This window comes from Amphiura filiformis, chromosome 10 (assembly GCF_039555335.1).
Source record: "Amphiura filiformis chromosome 10, Afil_fr2py, whole genome shotgun sequence".
In the NCBI taxonomy this organism is placed as follows: Eukaryota; Metazoa; Echinodermata; class Ophiuroidea; order Amphilepidida; family Amphiuridae; genus Amphiura; species Amphiura filiformis.
Window position 1 is genome coordinate 19501968 of NC_092637.1, and position 27940 is coordinate 19529907.

A 27940-nucleotide genomic window follows, 5' to 3' on the forward strand; every position below is an offset into this window, starting at 1 on the left:
TCATAGGGGCACGGGGGCACGTTCCCCCAATCGATCTGAAAATCGAAAATCCCACAGAAAAATGGCCGAAAAACGGCTTGTGCCCCCAATCAGACCCGGTGCCCCCAATCATGGTCGGTTCCCCACCCCCGAATAAAAATTTATAAAATGTTATACTATAGGCCTATATATAGTTCAGATTTTCACACAATGAAATGGACACGAAATAGGTCTAATTAAACAGGTTGTGATGTAAAGGATATGTTTATAAGTCGACTGCAAAATATGCTAAGCTATTTAATTTCTGGATGTTGTTTTGACTGTGTTCATTCAGTTTTTATTCTTATACTATACAATTAAAACTACGAAGATTTAAAAAAGACCTATCATAAGAAGAAGTAGCATTAACTTAAAGGAAGAGTTTCATTATATTTTTATAATTTATATGATTAACCAGACTGAGCTTGATTGAACTATGGGACATATACATCACTTTATGGTTTCTGAACTAAACCGGGAAAAATATTATAATTAGTTATAATTTATTTTCTTTTTTACTATAGGCCTATGCATACGGCAATTTTAAACATGACTTAAAATGTTTTCCCTTCACATTTAATATAGCAACGTGCCTGTTTGAACAATGTTGACGATACATGTATCTAATGTGTAATATAAATAGCATTTTTATATTTGAACCATTGTAAAAAATTTAAGAACTTCTGGATTTGATTCTGCACTTTGCGAATTCGATTGAACATTTTTCCATTTTGTTTCCGCATATATGAATTTGTATTTCCAAATAGGCTCTGAATTCAAGGCCACGTGAATTTGGCTGCACAATTTGCGAAATTTGCTGCACAATGTGCGAAATTGGGTGCACTATTTAGAATTTTGAATGCGTATTAAACGAAATAGATTGCACATTTGCTAAATTGAAATCGAGAATGTAAGCGTTCATTCAATTTCGCGCGAAAAGGAATGACACTTATACTAAACTGAACGACCAAAGTTTGAAATTGGACGGGAAAACCTATATTAATATTGTAGCGCTAGCGGAAGTTAAATTTCCATCTTGTTCAGATTGGGTGCCACAAGTTTCACGCTCTGCGTCTTTGCGGCATCCACATCTCTTCACTTTTCATGTTCTTATTGTGTTTCTATAAGTTATCTCATTATGTTTTCCTTATCTTTAATTTCCATTTGTATAATTTTATTGTGAATTGAGATGAAAACAAATAAACTTGAACTTGAACTTGAACTTGAACTTTAATAATCAATATAAGAAATTCAGCGAGTGTACCCGTGAGCCGTGAGCCATTATTTCAAGTTCAAAGCTGAATAAGCTACGCATGACCGATGACCGATGGCTTTATTGTCGTTACAAATAAGGGAACAAACCAAAAGATCGATGACGTCCTATAAACGTAACTAGTTTCGTTTCTCAACCGACCCCCTCCCTCCCTGCCAGAAACGTAATAATGAAATGTTGAAAATTTTGACAGAATTATAATAATGACACATTCTCAGTCAGACCGATGTTTTTGTACAAACGTAATCGAGTCTTTTTACCCCCTCCCCCCTAAACGAAAATAGCTTCGTTTATAGGACGTCATCGATCTTTTGGTTTGTTCCCTAAATTATACACGTACAGTACTGGTATGTGGGCTGGTATGAGGTCATTTGGTCATTTTCATCATTTGAGATTTTACATTGAGATCTATTGAGCTTCTCTGAAACATCGATTTTTTTGGCCTTGCTCGTTATTTAAAAAGGTAGGTATTTTTCCTTTATATTGTTATACATAGGCCTATAGTTGATCTTGAACTAAAAGTTTAGGGAATAGCAATGGGTAATGAGAATACATGTATTATACTAGTATTTATAGCAGTATATCATATATAGGAAATAGAAAGTGGTTGTTGTTGACGACCAGGTGACCGCGGCCCGGCCGGTGGCTCCTGACGTGGCAAGTGGGTATAAAATTAGCTAAAATTGACCAACACAGTAATATCAGTTTTAGTTTGATGTTGATGTTGAAGATATCAAAATCTATCAAAATAGGCCTTATAGCTATTATTGAAACAGCTAGCCATAACACACGTCATATTATGGGCTGTGCAATTTAATGTGTCCCGGGGTGGTGAATTCTCAAAGTGGTCTGCCAAACAATCTTTGCCCCCCCCCCCTTTAGGCCTACACACTAAAGATTTTGGGGAACCCAAATTTAAAACCTTAAATCATGAAATTGTCTTATCTGAATGCGAGCGCAGCGAGCAGGAAATTTTGCATAATTTTTAACGTGTTCCTAATGTTCTACACCTTTAGGGGTGGTGCAATAATTATGTGTACCCCCGGGTAGTGAATTATAGGGGGGGCAAAGATTTTTTGGCAGGCCAAAAGGGGGGGGGGGGGGCATTTTTTGGGGTCGAAAGGGGGGGTCAAGCGATTTTTGGCAGGTGGAAAGGGGGTGCAAGCAATTTTTGGCACAGATATTTTGGGCACCGTTTCTATATTACGCCCTAAAAGGCGTAGGAAAACGTTACGAACACGTTCAAATATGCAAAATTTCCTGCTCGCTGCGCTCGCATTATATGTTAAGACAATTTAAGGTTTTAAATTCGGGTTCCCCAAAATCTTGCATGTGTAAGGGGGGGGCAAAGATTTTTTGGCACGTCAAAAGGGGGGGCAAAGGTTTTTTGGCACGTCGAAAGGGGGGGGGCAAAGGTTTTTTGGCACGGCCAAAGGGGGGGGCAAGCGATTTTGGCAGACCATTTTGAGAATTCACCCCCCTGGGGGTACACATAATTATTGCACCACCCCTTAGTAGGCCTATAGCTCTATTTTGTCAAATATCGCTCCCCCCTTTTGGTCTGCCAAAAAATCTTTGCCCTCCGGGTACACATAATTATTGCACCATTACATCAATGATATAGGCCTACTGATTCATCCATGGAGGCCCGGGTGCGATTATTTTTTCGTACATCATAATTTGTAAATTTTGATTTTTTTTTCCGTTTTTCATAATCAAACACTCAAATAAAGCAAAATTCACCGCGAAAATAATATTTTCTGAAAAATCAACTGATTTTACACGTATGCATTACAAATTAATATGATGTACGAAAAAAATAATGGAGGTCAGCAATATCCTGCTCGTAGAGCAGCATATATAATTTAATATGTAAATTTGCGGGTCACGTACACGATTAATAAGCGTCATCGTTGCTGGTAATGTTAGGTCAAATATTGAGTAGGCCTGTCTTTGGTTAGGTTTATCATAATTATGATCAGCAGGTTATGGACAGTGGCCGGAGATACACATGAGTATGGAGAGCAACACAAGATAAAAATCCCTTTAAAGGGGGAGTTTGGCCCTGAACCCTTAATGAAATATATCAAAGTAGAATTACGCGGTTCGTAATTAAGGTGGCCCCAACACATAGGCCTAGGTTTGTAAACAAGGTTTATAATTACAAATAAAATATGCAATATGCAAATCAGCTCATTAATATTCATAAATATGCAAATATCATGAAACAAAACTATACAGCACATCCATATCCAATCCCCATACCAAGTTTGATATAACTTAGTATTGGATGGCTGAGCATGATACCATACATAACATATCGGAAGAGTCATAAAAATATCGGACGAGTCAACGGCGAGTTCGATATTTGTATGACGAATCCGATATGTTATGGTATCATGCGACATAAGCCATCCAATAGTATCATTATTAGTTTTTTTAACTCCTAATAACCCTGAAAACATAATAATGAAGTTGATTGGTTAATCTGTAGAGTGGATTAATGAAAATGTATGCAAAATGTGCAAATTATATAGATCATTAATTGTCAGAATATATGGAAATGACACAAAACTATACAGCACATCAGGCTACCATATCCAATCACCAAACCAAGTTTGATATAAAATTGAACAATTTGAGACCACTTTGATTTTCTTACCCCTGTGCCCCTAGTGATGGAGACCAAAAATTGACATTTGACCTTTATGCCTATAACTCAAGAACTATACATCGGAGATAGGTCAAACTATACTTTTTCTGAATCCTAAGGAATACAATTAGATGATTTTTTTTTATATCTTCAGATATACCATGGCAGCTGATGGTGCAACCAGTGATGTTGATATCGATGACCGTCGCACCGAATTAGACAACAGAGTGAGAGCTGGATTAGCCAAGGTTGGCTTCCATGGTACATCAGAACAGCTGGTTCAGTTTTATAATGAAAATGTTGAGGACTACAACGAGGTAAGTCACTTCCCAATTTATTTATTCCCTGATAGAAGTCACAGCATTTGTATATCGGGACATGGAATAAGAATGTCCAATTTCTCGACTCAAGGGCAAAATTCCACGATTGATTTGTTGGGAGTGGCTATTGTCCTTGCTCTTTTTCTTCATTTTTGTTTCTTTCTTTTCTTTTCATACACTGTTAGAACACATGTGTAACTCCAACACGGATTACCAGGTGACATTATTGTGGGTTAAAATTTTGAACACTTCTGTAAACATTTGTTAAAAAGTTTAAACTTGACTCCAAAAACTGTGTTCAGGCATTGAACACATTCTTGCCTTCACTTTGTCATTGTAGGGCTATAATTGTCGAATTGCAACTCTGCTAGTCTAATCAGGGCCTGATTTACCTTTTTGGGGGCCCTGGGCCACAGTGGGCAGGCCAGAATTCGGAGGCCCCCAAACTCACCATCAATGCATCAGAAAGGCGTGTGCGGCACTCGAGACTCGAGTGGCCAAGTTTTGGTTTTAAAATAGGGTGTCTACTATAAGATCGATTTTACTAATTTTATTTGCGCGCGAAAAAATTCCATTTCAGACAATTTGAGCCCAAAATGAAGGTGAATTTTGCTATATAAAGGGCAGTGCGCACGAAGCATGCAAAATTGTGTGATTTTAAGCATATTTTGGTCCAAAACATGGCCGTTTTAGGGCTAAAAAGAAACATGCACATGGCTACATTGAGGGCCCCAAACTTTGGGGGCCCTGGGCCCGGGCCCATCTGGCCCAATGGTAAATCCAGCCCTGCTATAGTCTTATTACAAGACCGCCCTACCCCAACCATTGTCAACCCTAAACTCCGTAAACGAGGACTGGACTCAAGTCTAGCAATTTTGCACCCTTCAGTAATTATACCTTTGCTATCCGATCCCTTACGATTTAGGTCTGTATTCATTTTCATTCTTCTCTAGATGGGCGCTCTAGTAAACTACCAAAAGCTGGGATGCCATGCCTTGATTGCGGCATTATCTGAACTTGTACCCAATAAAGAGGCGAGGATTCTTGATGTTGCGGCTGGCACAGGATTTGCTGGTAAAGAGGTGAGCAGTGGCGCGGGCACCAAAATCGACAAATTTTGCGCAAATTGCCGCAAAAAGTGGAAATTTACATAATTTTGGGTGATTTGCCTCAAAAGTGGGGGGTGTGTCGGGGTGTGTGTGTGTGTGGGGGGGGGGGATTCAAGAAAAATATCCCCCTCCCCGTAGCGCCGCCACTGGAGGCGAGATGGATGAGGACCCGGGGCACTCAACATAAATGACCATCATTTATGGGTACATGCTCCCCTGTTTTTGGACCGCGCGCAGCACCCAAAGACCAGCTGATGTTTGACCTAACCAGGGCATTGAAAGACCCTTGATTTTTAATAATTTCGGCTCTAAAAGACACCTAAATTGCTTATTCCTCACATTTCTGTTTTTTTTACGCGATAGTCAACCAGGAAGCCAAAAAAGACTCTTGAATTTTGTATTGACTGTTCGTAGACCCCATTTTACATGTGAACTCGCAGCTCCAACAGACCCCCCGCCGGTCCGGCCGTCCGCCATCACCATCAAAATTCCGGGCAATATCTACAATACCCACCAAAAAATGAATGATGTGCCATGCCCCCCTCCCCCGGATGAGGACAACGATGAGTTGTGGTGGTGGCTGTGGTCAATTAGTGGCGGATGGTCTAGGGGCTCAGCCCCCTCCCCAATAATCCCAGATGAAGTAAAGAAATGTGCCCAGATATATACCGGGAAAATGGGTGTTTTTGACATTATTCGTACGGTGTCTGATCTTCGCCACACACCGACATCGCCCGGTTAATAGTACATTAATTTATACAACCAGAGACACTGAAATGAATACACGGGATCGATACACGTAAATGTGCTACCTATGCACGGTTAATATTCAGACGAAAATGATGAATATCTCCCGTAAATGATTTCGTATAAAGAAACCAGATCTGGTTCCTTGCACTTGAACATAGCGTCTTGAGAAACTAGCGTGCGTCTTGAGCTGAAAAAGTGACCAAAATTCAGATTTTAACTTGAATAGCGCAGCGTAGACCCTCGTGGAGGTAGTCTCGAGCCAGACTGTATGTGGCTATCACGAACATACAGGATCGACGAGTGTCAGACCGACTGACACAAACTGGCTGTGTAGGAGACTATCGTAGAGGCAGTCTAAAAGCAGATGACCATGGCGTATGTATGCTCGCCGACCGTACAGAGGTCAGTCACAGGCTAATGTCATTAGCCTTAGTCGGATGTCCTTCAGCCCATTATGCGTTTAAAAACTATTAAACACGTCGGAACACAATGGCCATGCGTGGCTGTGGCATTTTCTGCCATGAAGATATCGGGGCGATGACACTGTGCGCCATATATTCCTCCTTTTATTATTCATTCCCGGTCCCCCAATTTGTAATTCCCCACCCTTTTTGCGAAATACTCCCCCCCCCCCTCAATTCATGACACCAAGGGGGGAACCGGGAACCCCCCCCTCGGTCAACACCAGGATGGGTAACCTAATTTTTTGTTTGGACAACCACCCCCCCCCCCCCCACCCCGTTGAAAAGCTTCCAAAGCCAATGAGTACCGGTATTACTCACCATGGGTTATCTACTTAAAGGGGCATTTCGTGATCCACAGCCTCATCCCCCCACTTTTCCCAAAAAAAGTTGAGATTTTTACACCACTGCATACCTCTGGCTACATAATGTTTATGTACCAAATATTTCTTGCAGATTAATTCGTTTAGCAAAGATATCGCGAAATTTGAATTTCGTTCTGGTGCAACATATTGTCTATGGAGCAGTGTCATACACATAATCATGCATAACTCGCAAACGCAAAATCGGAATCAACTGAAATTTTGAGAATAAGCTTTTTTTGTGGATATCTGCTGGAAAATGTCATAAAAAGAGGATGCTAGGATCACGAAATCCTCCTTTAAAGGTAGACGAGGTATTGTTGGTCGAAGCAACCAAAATATCGATTTTCATTATCTAGATTAATATTATTGAAAAATAATACCTTAATGTTTTGCAAAAGTCCATTCTACAAATCATATACTTTGCAAACTTGCTTAATTTATTGTTGTTAATGAGTTATGTACGTTTTACAAAAGTGTTGTTGTTTCAATCCTCTTTACAACATAACTCAAGAACCACAGGCCCTACAAAAGTATATCTGTGATATTTGAATTCTTCTACACGCTCGCTATGAAATGAGCAATGCAGTTTTTGCCAAAGCTCACTACCATTCGCAAGATGCTGTGAACTACCAAATCGCAACAGTTTAAAATAATTAATAACCTTAATACTATAATTGAAGACCGAATTAATAGGACTAATTTGTGTCTGACATCAGGGCAAAGGCGCGACGTGATTAGTTGCTGACCTGCGGTACAGCATTTTTGGTTTGGTTGATTGACAGGACGTCATATGCAAACTATAGTCTTTTATTTCGGCCTTCTTCTAATTCCAAGCATTCTTGCAGCTTCGCAGGTTTGGTTATTCCAACGTTGATGCCTTGGAACCAGCGGAGAAGATGGTAGATCAGGCAAAGTCTGAGAACATATACAACAACTATATTATTGATACCGTCACACCGGATGAAAGAACCGATGTTGAAGATGGTGGGTGCACTTAAATCAAACTAGCAGTATTGTAGAATTCATTTTATGTTTTCAAGAAATTAACCCTAGATTTAGCAAAATGCTACACGTAGGCCTATACTTCTATTTTACTTCTACATAATGACGAAGTCTCAGCTAGATAGTCCTTATAGTTACTTAGCAAATTAACTTTGCATACTTGGGAGTATGTAATTAAATCTTTGGCCTCGCTTTCAGTTTTCTGCTCCGCTAAATTGGACTTAGCAGAACCAAATGCCGCCAACGGCGACGACGTGGTCAATTACGAAATAGGGCCTAGTAAATTATTTTGTTTGTTTGTTTTAAATGATCTTCCCGTAACTCGACAACGACCCATAATAGGAGAGGGTTAATGGCTTGCACTACCCCCATCCCCGGTCTACACCAAGCTGGCCCAAGTAGGCCAATTTCGACAAACTTTTACGTCTTTCAGGAAATGCCATTTCGTAAAACTTGCATCTTGACAATCCTTTTTGGACGGTACAATATTTGCTCCAGTAGCCTTTTGGGTAACGAGAAAGGTTAACTGATTCCAGTCTCTAACACCACTAAGGCAGTTTTCCGTAGACTCAGGAAATAAGGGGCTGTGCAATGATTATGAGCCCTGGAGGAGGGTAAAGTTGGGGTGGGGGGATGGGGCAAGAAATTTCTGGCGAGCCGAACGGGGGGAGGGGTAAGCAATTTTTGGCCAGCTGAGAGGGGGCGGGGCAAACGATGTTTGGCACACAATCATGGGGCGGCTTTTATATAAAAACTCTAAACGGCTTAGTAAAACAGTACAGAAACGCTTGCGAATTGAGATCCCAAAAATTTGGCATGTGCAAAGAGGATGGGGCAAAGATTTTTGGGCGGGCAAGCGTTTTTCCCGGGGCGTTTTTTGTCAAGCCGAGAGGGTGGGGACGATTTTTGGCGGGACGTTCGCCAATTTTAGTGGCTTATTGCACAGCCCCAACTTTCATTATGCGAACTTGAGTTGTTACGTACGCGTAACCAATATTTATTTATTAATCATTACAGAGACTTACGATGCGATTTGCATTATGGGATCCGTGTTGAAGGGGCACGTTACACTAGAATGTTTACCCGAGTTGATGAGGATTATTAAGAAGGGTAAGAACTATTATCGATTTCCTCTGTTTATTCGACATACCACGACCCGGGACCCCAACACGGCCTAACTGTAACATTAACCATGCTATAACCTTGTGCCTTTAAAACTACGTTGACCCCCCTTCCCCCCAATAGTGAATCAGGCAAGTTCCTCGTCACACCAATTATAGGCCTATGACACCCACACCCCTTATATGTTAGCTTATGTTTTCCCTTTAGAGAAGGGTGTTCGTCAAGGTTGTCCCCTTTCTGCACTGTAGTGTTTATAATGTAAGGCTTATAAAATAAAACTTCCCCTTCAGAATCATCGTAAAAGTGAAGTGACTAGACGATATACTCGATATAGACGAACCCAATTTCTACACCTCAATGACAGCCATAGCTGGGTCCCCCTTAGGTCTATCCCACCTAAAATGTGAACTGATGTGGCCTTGGATATTAAACGGCATTTCAGTATCACCCGTGTTACATGTAGACAAAAGAATGATGAAAGTTCACAACACAATGCAATTCAACATCGAATTGTAAGCGGATTTAATCCACCCAATTGGGCAGTAACAACACCAATTTGGTGCAGACGGGACCCAGTAATGGCCGACTGAATTCTGACCATGATTTGGCTCGTTGGATTCGTCTATTCAGTAGGCCTAACAGTCTGCAACACTAGTTTTGGAGTGTATTTCAGCAACTAGGTACCTTAAGCTCCTATAGGCCTAGCTCAGGGCCGTCGCTAGGGCATTTTCTCAGGGGGTTAGCGGAGATTTTTTTTGCTGGTATCAAAGCCGGATTAGCCTTTTGCTGAACACTGGGCTGCTCCTGAGGCTGGGCACGGATATGATGATTGCCACCCCTGGCTCTTCGAATCGAAGTGTTACACCCCTGCCCCACAAAAACTGTAACCGAATTTCAATTCTTGCTTTCAGGTGGTGTAATTGTTTTCAACGTTGCTAAAAAATACTTGGAAGGTGAGCACGCTGACCCTCAATTTCAAAACGGAAATCACGTGACCGTCTTTCAGAAGTACGTGGAGAATGGTGATTGGCTGAAATGGGACGAGTTAGAGGCGCCTTATCGCTATAGTGAAAACTGTACTATATTTAGAATTGTTTTAGCTTAGGGAAGGCGATCTTTTTGTTGGAGATATTTGGCAAGAAATAATCCCGCCGAAATTCACCGTTTTAAAAGTCACGTTTCATAGTTTGGACCGTGCCACAAAAGTACAGTATTGCTCATGACAGTGAACTTGGGAAGTTTTTGAACATTAGAAATATATGCATTACGATAATTTAAATTATTAACTAAGGTTTAGTCTAAAAAAAAGTGCTAAACGTTTCGAAAACAAATAGGAACATTTTTGGCTCACCCGCTTTTATTTGTATTTTTAAGTTTATTTTTGTATACATTTTGTGTTTGATGTGCTATGGTACAATGTACACACAAAGTATATATATTTCTGCTGTTTTAAGGTATTTGGCATCATAAAAATGGATACCATGTGTTTTATGTTTATTGTATTTGCCATGGATGTGGTAGAAAACAGGCATCCTGGTATTTGTATAGGCCTAGATGTATGGCATTGATATCGTAGGAAAACGGATATCATGCTCTTTTTGTATGTTTCAGCATCAGAGTAACTAAGGCTGTGTTATAGAGATGGATCTGGTAGAAAAACGCAGACCGTGGTCGCGAAACATTTGTTTTTGGGTGAGACTTTTGTTATTGTTGAATAGTATCTAGACAAATTGAATTCTCAAAACATTCCTGAGCGTGATTGATATTGTTTACCATTCAATCTCATTTTATGTCATTGTTGCTTTGTTGTTGAACTGTATTTGAAAGGATTTCTTCCACCAAGATTTTCATATAGCTTTGATGAATGCTTGCAATTTATGTTTTGTTCATCATGTTAATTTAAGTTACATTTCATGTTTTTGTCTTGTGTTGCCTTCCATATCCCATGTGTCTTTGTTTCCCATTTTGACCCTGACTGCTTCCCATACCTAAAACTACATCACAAACCTTGACCACCACCCTTGACCATTTCCTGTCCACCCCAAATTATGCTACCCTTGCAAATAAAAGAATAACGGGCTCTTGGTCAGAACCTGAATCCAGTCCAAAATCAAAACCACAAAGGGATATAAATATGAAAGAAAATATCCGAAATATATCTCACCTTGTGAAACTTATAAAATGAAATACACATATTATACATATCAAAACACTACTTTCTTCAACGTGTCTAAGGAAACTATACGTGTTTCCCAAAATATACTACTTTTATCTTCTGAATTAGAATAGTAGTATAGCTTTATATGGTCATGTTGAAGAGATCTAATACTACTCATATCTCTCGAAACTTAGTAGTATTACTTCAGACATGCATATAAAATTGTCTTTATTTAAATAAACCATCTAAATATTTCAGGCTTTAAAGCCTATTTTGTTTCGAAATCTTTCAAAACATTCAAATTCTTTCCAAATTTCCAAATCAACCAATTGAACACTTCACTGTCTTTTAGTAAAAATGTCTGCGTCAGCAGACTAAATATTAAAACACTCCCAGCACCTCCATCTCTGTTTTGTATGTCTACATATTGTTATAAATTTGATATTAAAGGGGGACTCCGGCAATCATAACATTATGCCGTATATGTTAGAAAAATAATTATCAAGCACGAATCACATTGTTTTATTTAAAACAAACTCATATTGACCATAAAAACGAATAAAAACAGTCGGCTCTCAGCACGCGATATTCAAAATTCCCGCGCCGAAATTGTCTAAGTGCAATGACGTAATGGTTATTTGTGTTCAATTGTCGTCAGCCTTCATTGTATTACTGGGACGTCATTGCACTCGGCGCCCGGGAATTTTGAATATCGCGTGTTGAGAAACGGGTGTTTTATTCGTTTTTATGGTCACTATGAGTTTGTTTTAAATAAAACCATGTGATTCGTGCTTGATAATTATTTTTCTAACATATAAGGAATAATGTTGTGATTGCCGGAGACTTCCTTTAAAAGTAACATAATTTTATCACCTGCTCTTTGTGCTGATTATTCTGCAAGTTTTGCCAAGTTCATATAGACCATGAGCCCCCACAGCCAGATGGTCTTAAAGCCCTTCCCCTCTCAACGATTGGATTTTTCATCTCTATCACATATACTTGCCCAATCTGAGTCATTTCCCGAACTTTTTTTTAATACAAAATCATGAATATGAATGACCCCAAGGTGACCTTTCCCTTCACACCCAACTTCACCCTTATCATGACCAACCTTGGTAATGTAATAAATCTATTACTTCCAGTGGAAAATAAGACTTTCAATACTTTCAGAATATTTCAGTATTTTCTGGCAGTTTACGACTGCTACATTTTGATGCAATCCCCATCAATATCAGACATCTGGTTACCGAGTTATGAGCAATTTATCAATGGCTGAATATAAAATAAAAGAATTTTAACACTTTCCTTGCCAATATCTCAAATTCAATATTAGCGACATCCGACTCATTTCCATTGATCATGTCACATATACACAAGCCTCTGTTATGAAACAACAGATGCACAACAGCGGCTAAAACAATACCTTTATTCTCAATTCATAAACACCTTCAAATAAAAATATTACTCTTAAGTAGGCCTATACCAAATTTTAATCAAATTAAATCCTACATTTTATAAGGAATTACCTAGGGCTTAAGTCAGTCCCGTTGTTGCTATGCACCCGATTGATTAAAATAGCGCATACGAGTATCGCGTTGACTCGCACACGCTGAACCGTGTTATATCGTGTCATATCACACGGCTAAGAACAAGTAAGCGTGTAAGAATTGTGTATATTCAACCCAAGATGACCCTGGACATCAACATCTTTTACCCTACCCAATGATCATTGCTATACAGCTCTGCAAAAATCTTGTGACTTGTTTTAAATCAACTACTGTACTATAAGTTTGAGTTCACTATACATTTTTCACCCTGATGTGGCAGTGATGTCAGTGTGCATTTCATTGGGTGCAGCCTCAAATCGCTAGCGTTCGCTCCAAGCGCTGGTGTACACACAACAAACGCACACTTAAAATGCTGCATAGATGCGCGAGCGAAACGGCTGCTTCATCACGTTGACGTCACTGCCACATCGGGGTGAAAAATGGTTTAGTAGCCGAGACTAGTCTTGGAATGGCAAATTTGCACATTTATATAGACCGAAATAGTGACTGCATCGTTTCTTTCTATCTAAGTAATCCAGGTGAGACAAAAACAGCAATAACTAATTCAATAACACTGAACACTTTTTAATACACACCATTCTGGCATTGTTTTATTACACTGGCAACAACCGTGTTAAACCAAAAACGTTTTGATTGGAATTCATGGGAGGGAAAATACAGCATCTGAGGTATACTACAATCGCACATCACTGCTTTATAGATGAGGAATTCAGTTGGTCACATACCTTTATAGGTACTATGTATTATCGAGGGTTCAGGGCAAAAAGGTCTCATTTGCAAAAGCTGCCGTTTGCTGCTTGGATAACCCGGAGATTCCCCCGGGGTCCCTGAACTTTCTTTTCTTTGATCTGGCTGGTTTGTTTCCAGGTGCCCATTCTTCATCTCTGTTTGAATTCTCATCATTTGAGGCCTCTTCATCATACCCATATTTTTTTTCCAATCTCACGAATCGTTTCATTGTCGGTCTTCCATTTGTGGAACGTGATCATGTGGTTCTTGTATGACGTAAAACTTCTGAAACTTACAGTGCAGGTTTTGCTACACCTAGCCTGGATCACCATGTTCTGGCCTTCTTCCAGGTGATCTGTCATATGCTTAGACAAATCCATGTGAGATTTGAACGTTAAATTACACAGTGCGCACTCAAATGGGTCTTCTATATGTTCTTCTTCACATGCAATGCACTAAACACTGACACATGCCCAAGAATGCAGTGCTGGTTGGTTTTTTGCTTGCGTTTCTTGAAGTGCAGCTGTTCTTATCAAGTGCTAAATATACCACGTTTGCACCTGGCAGCTATTGCGAAAACGATCTTCTTGCTCTGAACCCTTGTTATGTATTATCCATGAAATAAATTTGGATTGTGTAAAAATTCCAAATTTGATTTCATGTTATAAACAATATATTTTTTCCAAGTGAAGCAATATATTTTGGTCTACAAAACAAAACAAATTCCTTGTCTGAAATTTAATGTCCGAGTTATTTTTATGGTAATGGTCCAAATTACAAGCTTTGTCACATTCAGGAAACAAGGCAAAATCGCTCTGGCTCGATTTCTCTTCATTAGGCGGAATTCCTTCATGAGCCCGAAACATATTTACAGAAATTTGCAAGAAATGTTTCATACTGAAATTCAAATCCTGCAAAGTGTGTTAGGAGATAGCAACAAACCCTAACTGCCAGCACCCTGGCTTGAACCGCCACAACCAGTATTGTTAGGTCCAATCAACGTCTGCCAGGGCGACGGCAGTCAGCCTTTGAAGCCATCCTTTGACTGGTCTTGGGCTCAATCAGATTGGAATTCTGGCTCTGTGAGGACTTCGAAAGTTGCTTTCTTTATTATCACTCACTTATGTTAGATTTGAACCAGTACTTTTCTGAAATGTACATAGAGAACATCTGTAATATGGCTCATGACCAGGTTAGAGATCATAGAGACTGCAAAACGTGAGTTTTACAGGCAAATTCCCATTTATGCGGACCAAGGATTTTTTGAACCAAACAATTTTCATTTCTGCCGTTAACAAGACGCAGCTATGGTATGGAGTTTTCTCACAATATACATTCACTGGTGGAAGGCATACCCATGCAGGTTTTTGAAACTAATTAAATATTCTTTCCATCCAGATTTTTTCATGGCCAGATAATGCACATTCCTTTTATATTTTTTAACACATCCAATCCAATCGGCAATACACACACAAAACATATTACTTCAATTTTTCTGATTTCATCATGGGAGCGTAAAACGGTGAAAATTGTCATAAATCATTCTTGTTTGTAATAATATAATTTATCTTTCTTTGTAGTCCCGAGACTAAACTCTTATTCTTACAGGACTATAAGACTTCTATTTATGTTACTATTTCTATGGACGCGAGGGTTATGATTGTGCAGCCTGCTCCTCAGCCAGTTTGTCTGCCTTGGCAACCACCTCGTTGATGTCGCCGACCATGTAGAAAGCGATCTCGGGCAAGTGATCCATCTCACCTGTAACAGGAAAAAGAAAGAAAGAAAACAATCCACATAAATATATCATTTGATTGACACCTCCAAGTACTAAATGGACTCAGTCACCAGTATACATGACAGACTTGACTTTGTACATGAGGTGACCAGACCACATCTTGGCTCAGTAACCACCCTGTTCAGGTCACAGTCTGAACCTAATGTAATTGAGGTATGGGACATTTATTTTTTGAGGAAAGGTTATCTTATTACTGAACTACTGTATGACATATTATGCTTAAAAGCAAATATTTTATGAAAAAAACAACGCCTGTTTTCCCCCCTACAAGCCTAAAACTGTGGTGATAGCACATGACCACTCTCTCCATACACTTGCATGTAAACCCCGATGTAAACACTACTTTTACAAAAAAATCCCAGAAATCAAAAACAAGCATTTTGCTCGTTGTAAAAACTCACATAATTTTTGAACAAATGCAACTTTATCTTTTTTTTAAATTTATGCTTTGAATTACAATGTTCGCTTGAAACAAAGGTGTTGATCTTTTGAGTCCTCCCCAAGGCAGCTTGTAAAGGGATTACCAGAGCTCTTCTGTACAAAATATTTTGTCTAACTGCACCACCAGCCAATCAACAATATGCAGTCTGTCCAGTCCATAGATAATTGCCACTTATGGTCAGATTCATCGCTTGAGTAAACTCTGGCACATTCATGTGATGAATTGATGTGTCAAAGAGGAACTGCTGTTAATTGGTCAATGCCGCCCTCTATGTCGCTTTGTGGTTTAGCATTAAACAACAGGATTCTCACCTCTAAGCCCATCCAGACTATACAAGCCATTTTGATCATGCAACACTTACCGTCCAAGATCTTCTTGAAGCCAGAGATAGTGTCTGCTAGAGGTACAAGTTTTCCTGGTGAGCCTGTGAATACCTCGGCGACCTGGAAGGGCTGTGAGAGGAAGCGCTGGATCTTACGTCCTCTTGCTACGGTGAGCTTATCATCCTCAGACAATTCATCCATACCAAGGATAGCAATGATATCTTGGAGTGAACGCCAATCCTGTTGATGGCAAGAGTGAAACATAAATAAGTTAGTGAAAGAGTGAACATTTTATATTTATAGTGTATCATAGGTTCACCTTACAAACACTGTGAGAAGAGCAAAGCCTTGCTATGTTGTATTTTACCTTATGCAGGATTGTCTGTATGGGTATGTTTCCCCTTCCTGAGAAAAGTCATGACATTTTAATATTAATTGTGTGGATCTTTTCAAATCTTGGGATGCTAGTTCAGAAAGATCATGCACAGTAAGCAAAACACCACAACCAATCATACACTGTGACTGAGCATTTGATGAACACATATCAAGGTATGAATGCTCACACCTATCATAAACAGTGTTATTACAGCATATTGAACACAGTCTCTATCAGTCGAATACTGTTACATACCTGCCAACCCTTAAACCTCACAAATAGGGACAAACGGGAGAAAAAATCTGAAAATAGGGACATTCCTGAATTTCCTATACATTACTATAGTCATATTTTTGCAAAAATAGGGACACATGGTAGAATCGCTCTCTTTTATGCTTTTTGTTTCAGTGAAAATAGGGACAGTTGGCAGGTATGCTGTTATGGTGCACACACAATTTGCCATGCACATTTTAAAATCTTACCATGTTCCTGATTGGCTCAAGCCTTCTTGTAGCCAATCAGAAGGTAGCATTCATTTGGCTCATTCACTCACCTGCAATACTTTCTGTACACCTCTGGCAATGCCGTAATGTTCCTTGCCTACGATGTTGGGGTCCATGATACGGGAGTTGGAATCCAGTGGATCCACGGCTGGGTAGATACCCAATTCGGAGATGCCACGGGATAACACAGTGACAGCGTCCAAATGGGCGAATGTGGTAGCTGGGGCAGGATCAGTCAAATCGTCAGCTGGCACGTAGATGGCCTGTGGGGGAAAGTGGGCAACAAAATACATGGTAATGACAGTTTCAGATAATGATACAGTCCAACTCCTTTTACCTCAGCCATGATGGGACCAAACATTTGTCCAGACAATCTTTTGAGGGGAGCAATGTGATTGCCTTCTACAGCTCCTCTAAGTTGCATATGTGCAAGATTTTTGATGACTCTTCACACTTAATGGTCATTGGTGCAAACACTAACAGCTCTTCTATTCTGATGCTCTTGAGAAGACCAGAAGGGATTTCATTTCAAAAGACAAGTGTCTGTTGGCTGGTGAAGTGAAATATCCGGACAAGTGAATAATATGTGACCATCCACCACGAAACGCTCATAAAGTCGGCCTCCGGTCACTTTTGTTTTATTCCTGTTTAGAATTATATATTATAAGCTTTAAAATAATATATCATTTGACTTAAAGGGGCATTTCGTGATTCACAGCCTCATCCCCCCACTTTTCCCAAAAAAAGTTAAGATTTTTACACCACTGGATACCTCTGGCTACATAATGTTTATGTACCAAATATTTCTTGCAGATTAATTCGTTTAGCAAAAATATCGCCAAATTTGAATTTCGTTCTGGTGCACCAGAACGAAATTACACTTCCCATTGTCTATGGAGCAGTGTAATACACATAATCATGCATAACTTCATAAACACAAAATCGGAATCAACTGAAATTTTGGAAATAAGCTTTTTTCGTGGATATCTACTGAAAAATGTCATAAAAAGAGGATGCTAGGATCACGAAATCCTCCTTTAACTAGAGCTATAAGAATTCTATACATTATAGGTAGAAGCTTATTAACCTCTTCAACAATAGGATTAATGATCAGGTGTTTGACTGGCACTAACAAAATGAGAAACGTGTCGCACCAACTTGCGGTACATGTGAATACAACCTTTATGCACAATTTGGGCTGTAGCTCAGAATACAATTTGCCGACTTTACGAGCGGTTTGTGGTGGATGGTCATGCAATTCTGCATTGAATGTCTCAAGTGCCAAATTTGGGAGAACAGAAGATGACTCAATATGGGGTAATAGCACTGGAAGATGGTATTTGAGTGCGTTCTGTATTAGAAAACGTTTGTCAATATGAAAATTACATGCTGCAACAATAAATTTGATGTCACATTGTGAAAATTCTATGCCGCGAAAAATGTTACGCTTTGCATTACTCACCTGTACTGAGGTAATTGATCCCTTCTTTGTGGTGGTAATTCTTTCCTGCATGGTACCCATGTCAGTGGCCAGGGTTGGTTGGTAACCTACAGCAGATGGGATACGGCCCAACAAAGCTGATACCTGTTTAAGCAAAAACAAAGACATTGAAAAGATATTCCGACATTTTTGGCAATACCATTACATCGCACAAAATATGCTCTAGTTTTCGGCAAGGCTCTTCAGTGGTCTGCCGATTTGGCGGGGTTTACAGCATAAACACAGAATTGGGGCTCTGATTGACTAATTGAATCACGTCATCAACACATCGGCACCTCATTCGCTGAGCAATCCGCGTAACATCACAAGACTCAGACGTGACCTAGTTTTTTACGCGATAATCAGGACGAGCAGTCGGGCACTGTGAAAGGACCTTGCTGAATAGTATAGGCATTATAAAGCCCATACTACTAAGATACTACATTGTGAATGATCTTTTTTTTCAATATCATTTTTTGTTATTCACACTATTGACTATAAATAGTAGCAGCACTCTATCATTCACTTTGACTTACTCATTGCACACAAAGAGCTTACATGCGCATCCATGGACTCACAAAAAGCACCCTAAACAAGTATTGCTGAGACTGAAATTTCAGCAATGTTCATTTGCATAATTTGATTTCCAATTTGGTATGGAAAATGAGTGCCTAGCTCCAAAAACACATACCCTTTTACACCAATTTTTACATGAATTTGATACCCTATTCACGTTACGCATGTAACGTGCCCTAGTCTGTAAAAATACCCCTTTTACGTGAATTTACTGATGTGCCTAATACCCCTTCACCATTAGAGTGCCCCCCACGGGACATTGGTGTGTGTGCAACTGCCTAACAGGTGCATTCACCATTATACTTTAAAAGAAGGCGTTTTCCCATGGCAATTCTCACATTACTTGGATATTCAATTGAATCATGATAAACATCAGTGTTACCGTACTTAACTCAACAATGACAACATACCCATGAGGGCAAGGCAATATGGGGATGCAGCCTCATGTATATGCACACATCTAAAATGGCACAAAGCGTCCATTCCATTGTATTTTTGAGAATAATTACTTCCGATCAAGCTCTCGGATTCCAATTTCTTTGCAAATACCACCAACTTACCTCTGATCCAGCCTGTGTAAACCTGAAAATGTTGTCAATAAACAGCAACACATCCTGTCCCTCGGCGTCACGGAAATACTCGGCTACAGTCAGACCAGTCAAGCACACACGAGCCCTGGCACCTGGTGGTTCGTTCATCTGTCCGTATACTAGCGACACCTACAGAGACACGTAAATCATGAATAAAATGATGAATATCCGGCCACCAATAGGAGCAAACTAAACAAGATGCCAGAGGTTGTCGATCATGGTTATGTACGTAAAATTTCAGAAACCTTTATACAAGCATCAGGGTTCAGTTTTTGCCGGCAAACTGCTAAAAACTAAATACGTATTTTCAGGAAAAGCAGTTTCAGAAAATTATGTCAGTGCTTTATTTTCATACCTGCTAAAAATTCAGAACCTTCATTAGAGCATAAAATGGTAAACAATTGTAATTTTAAGTTATCTGCTGATGACCATCACTGATTGTAAGTTTTGATACAATTTGACTTTCAACAACCTTTGATGTATCACCTTTAAAAAGGCTTTCAAAATTTTTCGATAAAATCCGACTTTTAACTTACCTTTGATGTATCATCTGTAAGACTGATGACACCGCCCTCAATCATTTCATGGTACAGATCGTTTCCTTCACGCGTCCTCTCGCCGACGCCGGCAAACACAGAGTAACCACCGTGAGCTTTGGCAACGTTGTTAATCAGTTCCATAATCAATACAGTTTTGCCTACACCAGCACCACCGAATAGACCTGTAAAATGAAGTGAGAAAATAGTGTGAGTAAAGGATTAACATTTCAAAGGGATTCATAACCTCTGACACAATATAATTACCCCCGAAGCCAGATGGTTTCTGCACATTTGGCACCACAGTAAAGGCCATTTCAGAGGGTAAAAAGAACAGTTCAAAGCTCCTGGCTTGTTCTACACTTTTAATAAAAAGTGTTTCCTTCTTCCAGAAAACATGCTTTTCAGTTTCCTATACTTTTATGTACAAGAGACACTCTTAAAAAAAGTTTTTTGGCTTTATTACATGGACAATATGGCTGATGTTGATATATATGTGAAGCAGAAAGATAAGAAAATAGGGCCACTCCAAAAGCGAAAAAAAAAAAATTAAAAAAAAAAAAAAATTAAAATTTTTTTTTTTTTTTTTTTTTTGTTGAAAATCCGGATTGTTTTTTTAATCCCCAAAATCCGGAAATCCGGAGAATCCGGAAATGTGACATCTCTGATTATGAATGGAGCCATCCACTTCTCGCTCAAAAACTTGTTTGCGCTGTTTTTTTTCCTCTGCATTTGGCACCTTTTTGTAGTCTAGTTGAGTGCATTTGGATGGTGGTGGCTATTTGTGTGTGTTTGTGTTTCTTTTTCACCTGTGGTGGTGGCTTCTGTCTTGTGGAATCTGCATATTTATTTTCGTTTCATCTTTATGAAGCTTGCTTGGAGGAATTTACGTTCTACTACTACTACTACTATTGGTTTACAACACTTGACCAGGAATGGAGAGTATGACAGTGATATATTTATATATTTAAGCCCCAAAATGCTTGATCGATTCGACTGCCGCCTTCACTTTTTACTTTCAAAACAATATTCTTTCTAAACATACCATTTCAAAGGAGTATTTTGTGATCCTATCATCCTCTTTTTATATTTTTTGGTAGATATCCACGAAAAAAGCTTCTTCCTAAAATTTAAATTGATCTGATTTTGTGTTTGCCAGTTATATTTTATGCATAATTATGTCACTATGTATATTACATTGCTCTATTGGCCACTGTGTTGTAATTTTGTTCTGTTAACCAGAACAGAAATACAAATTTGAAGATATTTTTGCTGAACGAATAAATCTGCAAGAATTTCATTGTAGTTTTTGTACAAACATTATGTAACCAGGTTTCCAGAGACTGTGGATCACAAAATGCCCCTTTATAAGTTCAGAGATGCCAGTCAGTGTTGTCAAAAAATCCTGAAATGTCAAAACATTTCATTCCTGAAAAATGTTCTTTGCAGATACATTTGTGCAGGATCGTCCAAGTAAAATTTCCTGAAATCAGGAAATTCCCTGACAACTGGTAACACTGTAAAATGCCCTTATTACAAGAACTTTAGATCCTGGTGAATAGTACACTTACCAATCTTTCCACCTTTTACATAAGGAGCCAATAAGTCTACAACTTTAATACCAGTGACTAGAATTTCCTGTTCTGTGCTCATCTCTACGAATTCAGGTGCTTCTGCGTGAATTGCTGCCCGTCTGAAAGTAAATGCAAAATGAAGCATGTCAATGAGGTACCATTGGATGTTTTTGCTCACTTTTACTGTAACTTAAGGAAACTTGCAAAGAGTTTGTGTTGATTAGACAGAATAGCACCCATTTACCTAGATTTATAAGCCCCATTAGCTCAATTTAAGACAAAAATGTTACTTACGCACCATAGCCACAAACTCAGTCAATTGATTTCATAAATAACGACTGACCATGCATCGATGGCAACTAATTTGGTTCTATTGCTACAATATCATAATTATTATTATACTGACACAACAAGTTCAAATTGACCCAGATGACCCTTTCCCTATAATATTGAGTAAAGTTCTCACCCTCACCCCATCAAGTAGTAACATCAAAATATGTAGTGGATTGTGGACAAAGGAGCATTTTTGATAAGTGATCTCAGATAACCTTTGACCTCAAACACAGCTTACCTAATAACTCTGTACCATAGTCTTTACTCATGGACACTTATGTTTAAGTTGCATGGGAGTATAATGGACACGTGTGCCCGAGTTGCTCTGACAGGGTCTTGTTCGTTGAAAGAGGGAGTTGGTTAAAAACCTTCAAAACTTTAACATAATAACATGATATAGACCACACAAATATACAGACAGAATTTGAACTGGTTTAATAGCTAGTATCTCCATGAACAGGCAACACACAAAACCAATCCAGATGCTAACTTACCTATCTGTTGGGACTGGACCTCTTTCATCAATTGGTTCACCGATGACGTTGATAATACGTCCCAGTGTTTCTGGACCTCACGGGAATTCTGATTGGGGAGCCTACATCTACACACACTTGGCCTCGTACCAGACCTTCTGTACCATCCATAGCAATTGTACGTACTGTGTTCTCTCCTGCAATAACACAAAAAGATGCAATTTTATGTCATAAAGCTATAAGTGTGTGAAGTTCTTGAGCACTGTACAAAAACAAACTTGTCAAAGTTGTTGGCCAAGTCCATGCCAACTATTTCAACAATGTGCCTGCTTAGGTGAATAGAGAATAGCCAATGAAAGTTAACTATTTTGAGGCTTGCAAGTTGTAGCTCAAAGTAAATGGGCATTACGGACATTTAGCCCTTGAAATCCTATAGGTAAATTACGGGGCAATTATTTTAAAAAGTAGCCTGCAAAATTAAAAAATTATTTTGAAGCCTTATCCAAGGTGTTTTCTTACCTAAATGTTGTGCTACTTCAAGGATTAGTCTTGTCTTGCGACCCTGTACTTCCAGGGCATTCAAAATTGGAGGAAGCTCCTCATCGAATTGCACGTCTACGACGGCACCAATGACGGCCATCACCTGCCCGGTTGCTGGCTTGGCGGCGGCCTTGGCTGGCTCAGCTGCATAGTGTCTCCCTGTAGAAAAAAAAGGGAAATTGGAAAAGCTAACTATATTATTCCCATCACAAAATACTAAGAGGATAATTGATGTTTAGTTGTATTCCAAATTTGTTTGTGATTTTTTACTAGTGCTGTCGTCGGCACCGTTTTTTAATGTCGACATAATTATTTTTGGCCAGAAAAGCAAGTTATAGGCTCAAAATGACTTGTTATTCAAGGTTGGAAACCAGAGAAATACTGTTACTCAAAAAAAACTTTTACAAAGTTGGATAAAGTTGTAGTACATTTTAATTACTTTTGTTTCTATTGAACAGCTAGCAATGCATACTAATTCAATACATGTGTCCCTGACTGTTCAATAGAAGCAAAGGTAATCAAAATGTACAAATTTATCCAACTTTGTACAAAAAATATTTCTCTGGTTTCCAACCTTGAATAAGAAGTCATTTTTTTTTAAAAGAATTTTTTATGTCGACATGTCGGGATACGTGCCGATGTCAACATATAAGTAGGGGGGTCACATCATTCTTTTATCTACAATATAAATGTTTGGCATTAAGTTTTTCAGAAGCATCTTGCAAAAAGATGAAGATAGCAATTTAAATGGTTCAAATTGGATATAGCGTTTTCGCGTTACGCCAATTTAAAAGTTACAAAAAATGGCTGTTTTTCAGCATGATTTTGATAAAAACGCATGTTTTCGACAATATGGCATGTTTGAAGACTAAAAAATCAAAATTATATGCTTCCTATGTCCGATTTTCACTTAAAGTTGCTGTATAACTGAGTCTTTCAACATAGATATGTCAAGAGGTACATCATTTGCTTCAGTTTTTGAAAAAGATTACTCCAAATATGGACTAAAACACCAAAATCAAGGATCGTCGCACTCTCATTTTAACCCCTTGCAGAATAAAATTGCAGATTTACGACAATCTCAGATTAAAAATATGAATTGTGAATGGCTGCATTTACACTAAGCCAACTCTAACCCTTGGGTTGAAACACAAAAACAACAACAAAAGCTTCATGTGCATCAAAATATTGTGAGAAATTGCCTCCAAAGTGGGAAAAATCTAGAAAATCAAGGAAATTGCCGCTCAATGTAAAAAAGTGCTACAGAATGAAACAGCAAATTACGGACACCCTCGGAATAAAAATATCAACTTTGTACATCCATATTCAAGGTAAAACAACTCTAGGACTTCAAGTTGGACCACTGCAGTAGATAAAAACAACAAGTTGGTCATAATATGTTGATAACTACACTCCAGAAATGGAAAAATATGAAAACTTCACAAGTAAGGTCAACATTTTCTATGGGAAAATACACAGGAAAATGGCCAAAAAACAAATGTTTCAATATATTGCCATTTTTTAACCCAACATCCTAGAAATTTCTTGTTTACGTCAAAAGAAAGATATTTTTGTGGAGATTCAGGAAAAAGGAGTCTCAATTTGATTGCACATGTGGCACACAGTAGGGTAACTCATCATCTACAGTCATCATATCAAAATTTCACCCTTGGACAGCGTTTCCTATGGGAAAATACACACGTTTAGGGCAAAAAAACGTCAAATTTTTGAATTTATAATAAAAAAAAAAACAAGTTGTGCCAAAATAAAGATACATTTCTCATGGTTCAGAAAAAGTAACTTTAAAATTCACTACATCGTTGGCACCGGTTGAAAAACTCACTTTCTAAAGGCAATTTCTTAATTTCTTCTGCGGATCCAGACACTGGTCTTTGCTGATAAATAATCTGGTGCTTTCACAGAGCCGCCGTGTAAAATTCAAAAGGTCAATAGACCTAAAAATATTTTTTTTGTAACTACACATATACTAAATAAATATTTGAAAATGTTTAGGTCTCTATGAAGAAAACAATTTGATATTTTTTTATGCTCAAAACATGCCATTGTTCATTTATGGGTCGTATGCAGACACCTAATTAGCTAATGTGTGACCCCCCTAATATAAGGCATGTTTCGACGACGGCACTATTTTTTACCATTTGTTTAAATCAACCACAAATGATCCTAGCAATTGGCTTTACATGTACATCCAGGGACTCAACAATTTTTTCCCCAAAAACACGAATTTTTTTTTTTTTTAAATTGATTCTATTAATCTGAATTGTTGTTTATACTGGAGGAGAGAACTTCTCAGAACAATTTGACACCAAAACCAATCTTTTAACTGTATAATCTGTATTGCAAAGTGATTTGAGCAGTGAAGTTACAATGAAATTACTGTCGGAACATTTAGGCCAAGTAAAATAAATAACATGCATATCGTCCCAGCCCTCACCGATTTTGGGAGATTTTAAAATATTTTTGTTATTTTTTTCTTCTGTGCTCCAATACTTGCATGGGGGGACTTGATAATTTTTGACCCCCTGATAATTTTTTGTCTTTATTAATATTATAATTTTTAAATCTAATTTGTTGAATATTATGTACCGGTACCCCGGTATATTAGGCCAAATAAAAAAATAAACATGTTTCACGTCCCCTCCCACTTCCTTTTTTGAGGTTTCCTCAAATATATTTATATTTTTTGAAATTCAGTTATAACTTTTCAAAAAATATGTCTAGGAAGTTGGGATGCATTCTAATTTCTATAGCCTTGTTAAGATACAAGAAACACTTTAGGAAGGTTTTGTGATCATTAGAGGGGGTGTAACTATCAGAACAACAAATAAAAAAGGGCCTCCTCCTTTTTCCAGGTATTATTGTGTACGCTATAGTCGCTAAAACAGCTCTAAGTATGGGTATTTACACCAATTTTGCGATAAAAAAATAGAAAATAAAAAGCCCCTCTTCCTCCTTTTTTTTCGAAAACCCGACGTAAAACATGTTTTATTTTTTACTTGGCCTTATCATTTTCAAAACATCTGCAACATTTAATTTTGTATGAAAATTCAAATTTTTAGGTGTGCAAATGCGATTTTTGTGCCAATTTTGGTCAAATTTTGCCATTCTTTGGCCATTTTAGGTAAAAACAGATTAAACCCAAAAGCGATAGCAAAAAAGTGCATTCTCCCAACAAATAAGTGAACTTGTCAACAAAGTCAAACCATGTCTCCCTTTTGACAGAAGATGAATTTAGGGTCAAAATCAGGGTTGTCACCAGGACCAAAAAAGTACTGGTTAAAATATTGAAGGCGAAGCGTAGCGAGCGAAGCTCTCGCGCCTCGCACTATCATTTTAGTGAACACTAGGGATCGGGGAATAGGCTTTGAGGTACCACCTCCAAAAAAATATGTTGGCTCATTTTATGATGAAATATCATCATCCACTTTCCGGAAATGTAAAATGTAAATTAATTTTTAATTTTTTTTTGTGAGTGCCGGTCCTGCCGGCTGCCGGACAGCCCCGTCCAGCGTAGTGACAATCCTGGTCAAAATAGTATTTTTTTTAAATGCCCTTTTATTGACCAAAATGACGATGAGGTCGTATCTCAAAGAAAAAGATATTCAAAAATGAAGCCAATGTTGCATTCTGTGATTTCTGGTTCCTAAAGTTCAAGGTAGGCAAGCTCACATCTTGTCTCGGTACCAGCCGGTTTGTGTTCCTCCCCTTCACTAAACAAACTCTGAACAGTACCGTCACTGACTGTAATTTGATTCTCTTTCATATGAAAGAACTTTCAGCTAACAATAATATTGAACTCCCAGAATTTTATGATCATCGCTACTGAATTTGTTTTGTTGCCAATGCAAGTACTGAAGTAGAGCATTGTTTTATTCATCATTTTCTCCAAAAACGACCATTTTGTTTTCCACTTCACTTGTTTTGAAGATCGATCGAAGTAATAAATGGCTGGGCAGAGGCCAGAGCTAGCTGCAGTCAGTGCAGAGCCAGAGATGTCGCCCTGGAAATTCTGAATTGCACAGTAAACATTGTTATTAAAAACAATTGGGATTTAAACTTAAAGGACAGATTGTTGCCCTTTTAGTTGATAATGAAAGTATGCCAAAATTTGCTTGCCCCCCCCTCTTGGCTCGCCAAAAATTGCTTGCCCCCCCCCCTTTTCGGCTCGCCAAAAATTTGCCCCCCCTCCCCCCAATTGCACAGTCCCTTACATGCTTAAACGGCAATCCTCGTTAACAGAACAGCTTAAACATACAGAAAATGCATAGCATGGTGCTTGAACAGTCAGAGATTTATTACAAAATGCCGGTATTTGCATGTTTGACTACGTGAACATGGTCATGGTGAACGAAGCCGGTTATGAAACATGCACATCATTCATTCGAGATTTACATGCAGCCTACGCTCAAATTTAACGGCAAATATTTCACAAACTAAAATATTCTGTTACATCAAAGTGATACCTACTTGAGCACGAAACTGTCAGGGCACATAATTTTGCTGTTTGTCTACCAAATGCCGCAGAAAAATGCGGCAAAGGCGACTTTACAGATGTGAAACACGTTCTTGCTACACCCGACAGCATGGCGGCCATTAACAGCGTGAGAAGGATTTCGGTAATTACCCAGGGTTGCCAAAACTTTTCAGCCCAAGTCGCGGGTATTAGCCGTGAAATGTCGCCCAAATAGCCAAAAAATCGCCCAAAATTCTAAAGTCGATTTAGGGGGGGTTCTACTCCCCGTTTTATTTTGAAATTTTGGAAAATGTTGAAATAAATTCTAAAAAAAACAACAAAAAATGAAAAAATAGCTGAAGATAAATTTAAAGTCGATTTGAGGGGGTTCTAC

General features: G+C 38.6%; 2 protein-coding genes across 2 annotated transcripts; one reads left to right on the top strand and one right to left on the bottom strand.

Annotated features, from left to right (window-relative positions):
• The first annotated feature begins 1702 nt into the window (after positions 1 to 1702).
• Positions 1703 to 10954, top strand: LOC140162618 (methyltransferase-like protein 27). Its single transcript, XM_072185885.1, has 6 exons — positions 1703 to 1754; positions 4099 to 4261; positions 5218 to 5346; positions 7795 to 7933; positions 8969 to 9061; positions 9985 to 10954. The coding sequence occupies exons 2-6, from the start codon at positions 4106 to 4108 to the stop codon at positions 10176 to 10178; spliced, it is 711 nt and encodes a 236-aa protein (XP_072041986.1). The 5' UTR covers positions 1703 to 1754; positions 4099 to 4105; the 3' UTR covers positions 10179 to 10954.
• A 2404-nt stretch (positions 10955 to 13358) lies between these two features.
• On the bottom strand, positions 13359 to 27713 carry LOC140162617 (ATP synthase subunit beta, mitochondrial-like). The gene is given in 11 exon segments (XM_072185884.1): positions 13359 to 15289; positions 16130 to 16331; positions 17021 to 17233; positions 18433 to 18555; positions 19587 to 19745; positions 20153 to 20337; positions 21724 to 21845; positions 22554 to 22630; positions 22632 to 22729; positions 23052 to 23231; positions 27561 to 27713. Coding segments are annotated over 11 exon segments (1593 nt in total). The 5' UTR covers positions 27688 to 27713; the 3' UTR covers positions 13359 to 15182.
• Positions 27714 to 27940: the final 227 nt, after the last annotated feature.

What these genes read in the sequence shown, in the direction of transcription:
- LOC140162618 (XM_072185885.1), top strand. Translation starts at nt 4,106, where the DNA reads ATGGCAGCTGATGGTGCAACCAGTGATGTTGATATCGATGACCGTCGC. An exon ending in ATGTTGAGGACTACAACGAG is followed by an intron (nt 4,262 to 5,217) that starts GTAAGTCACTTC and finishes ATTCTTCTCTAG; the next exon opens with ATGGGCGCTCTAGTAAACTA. An exon ending in AAGAACCGATGTTGAAGATG is followed by an intron (nt 7,934 to 8,968) that starts GTGGGTGCACTT and finishes TAATCATTACAG; the next exon opens with AGACTTACGATGCGATTTGC.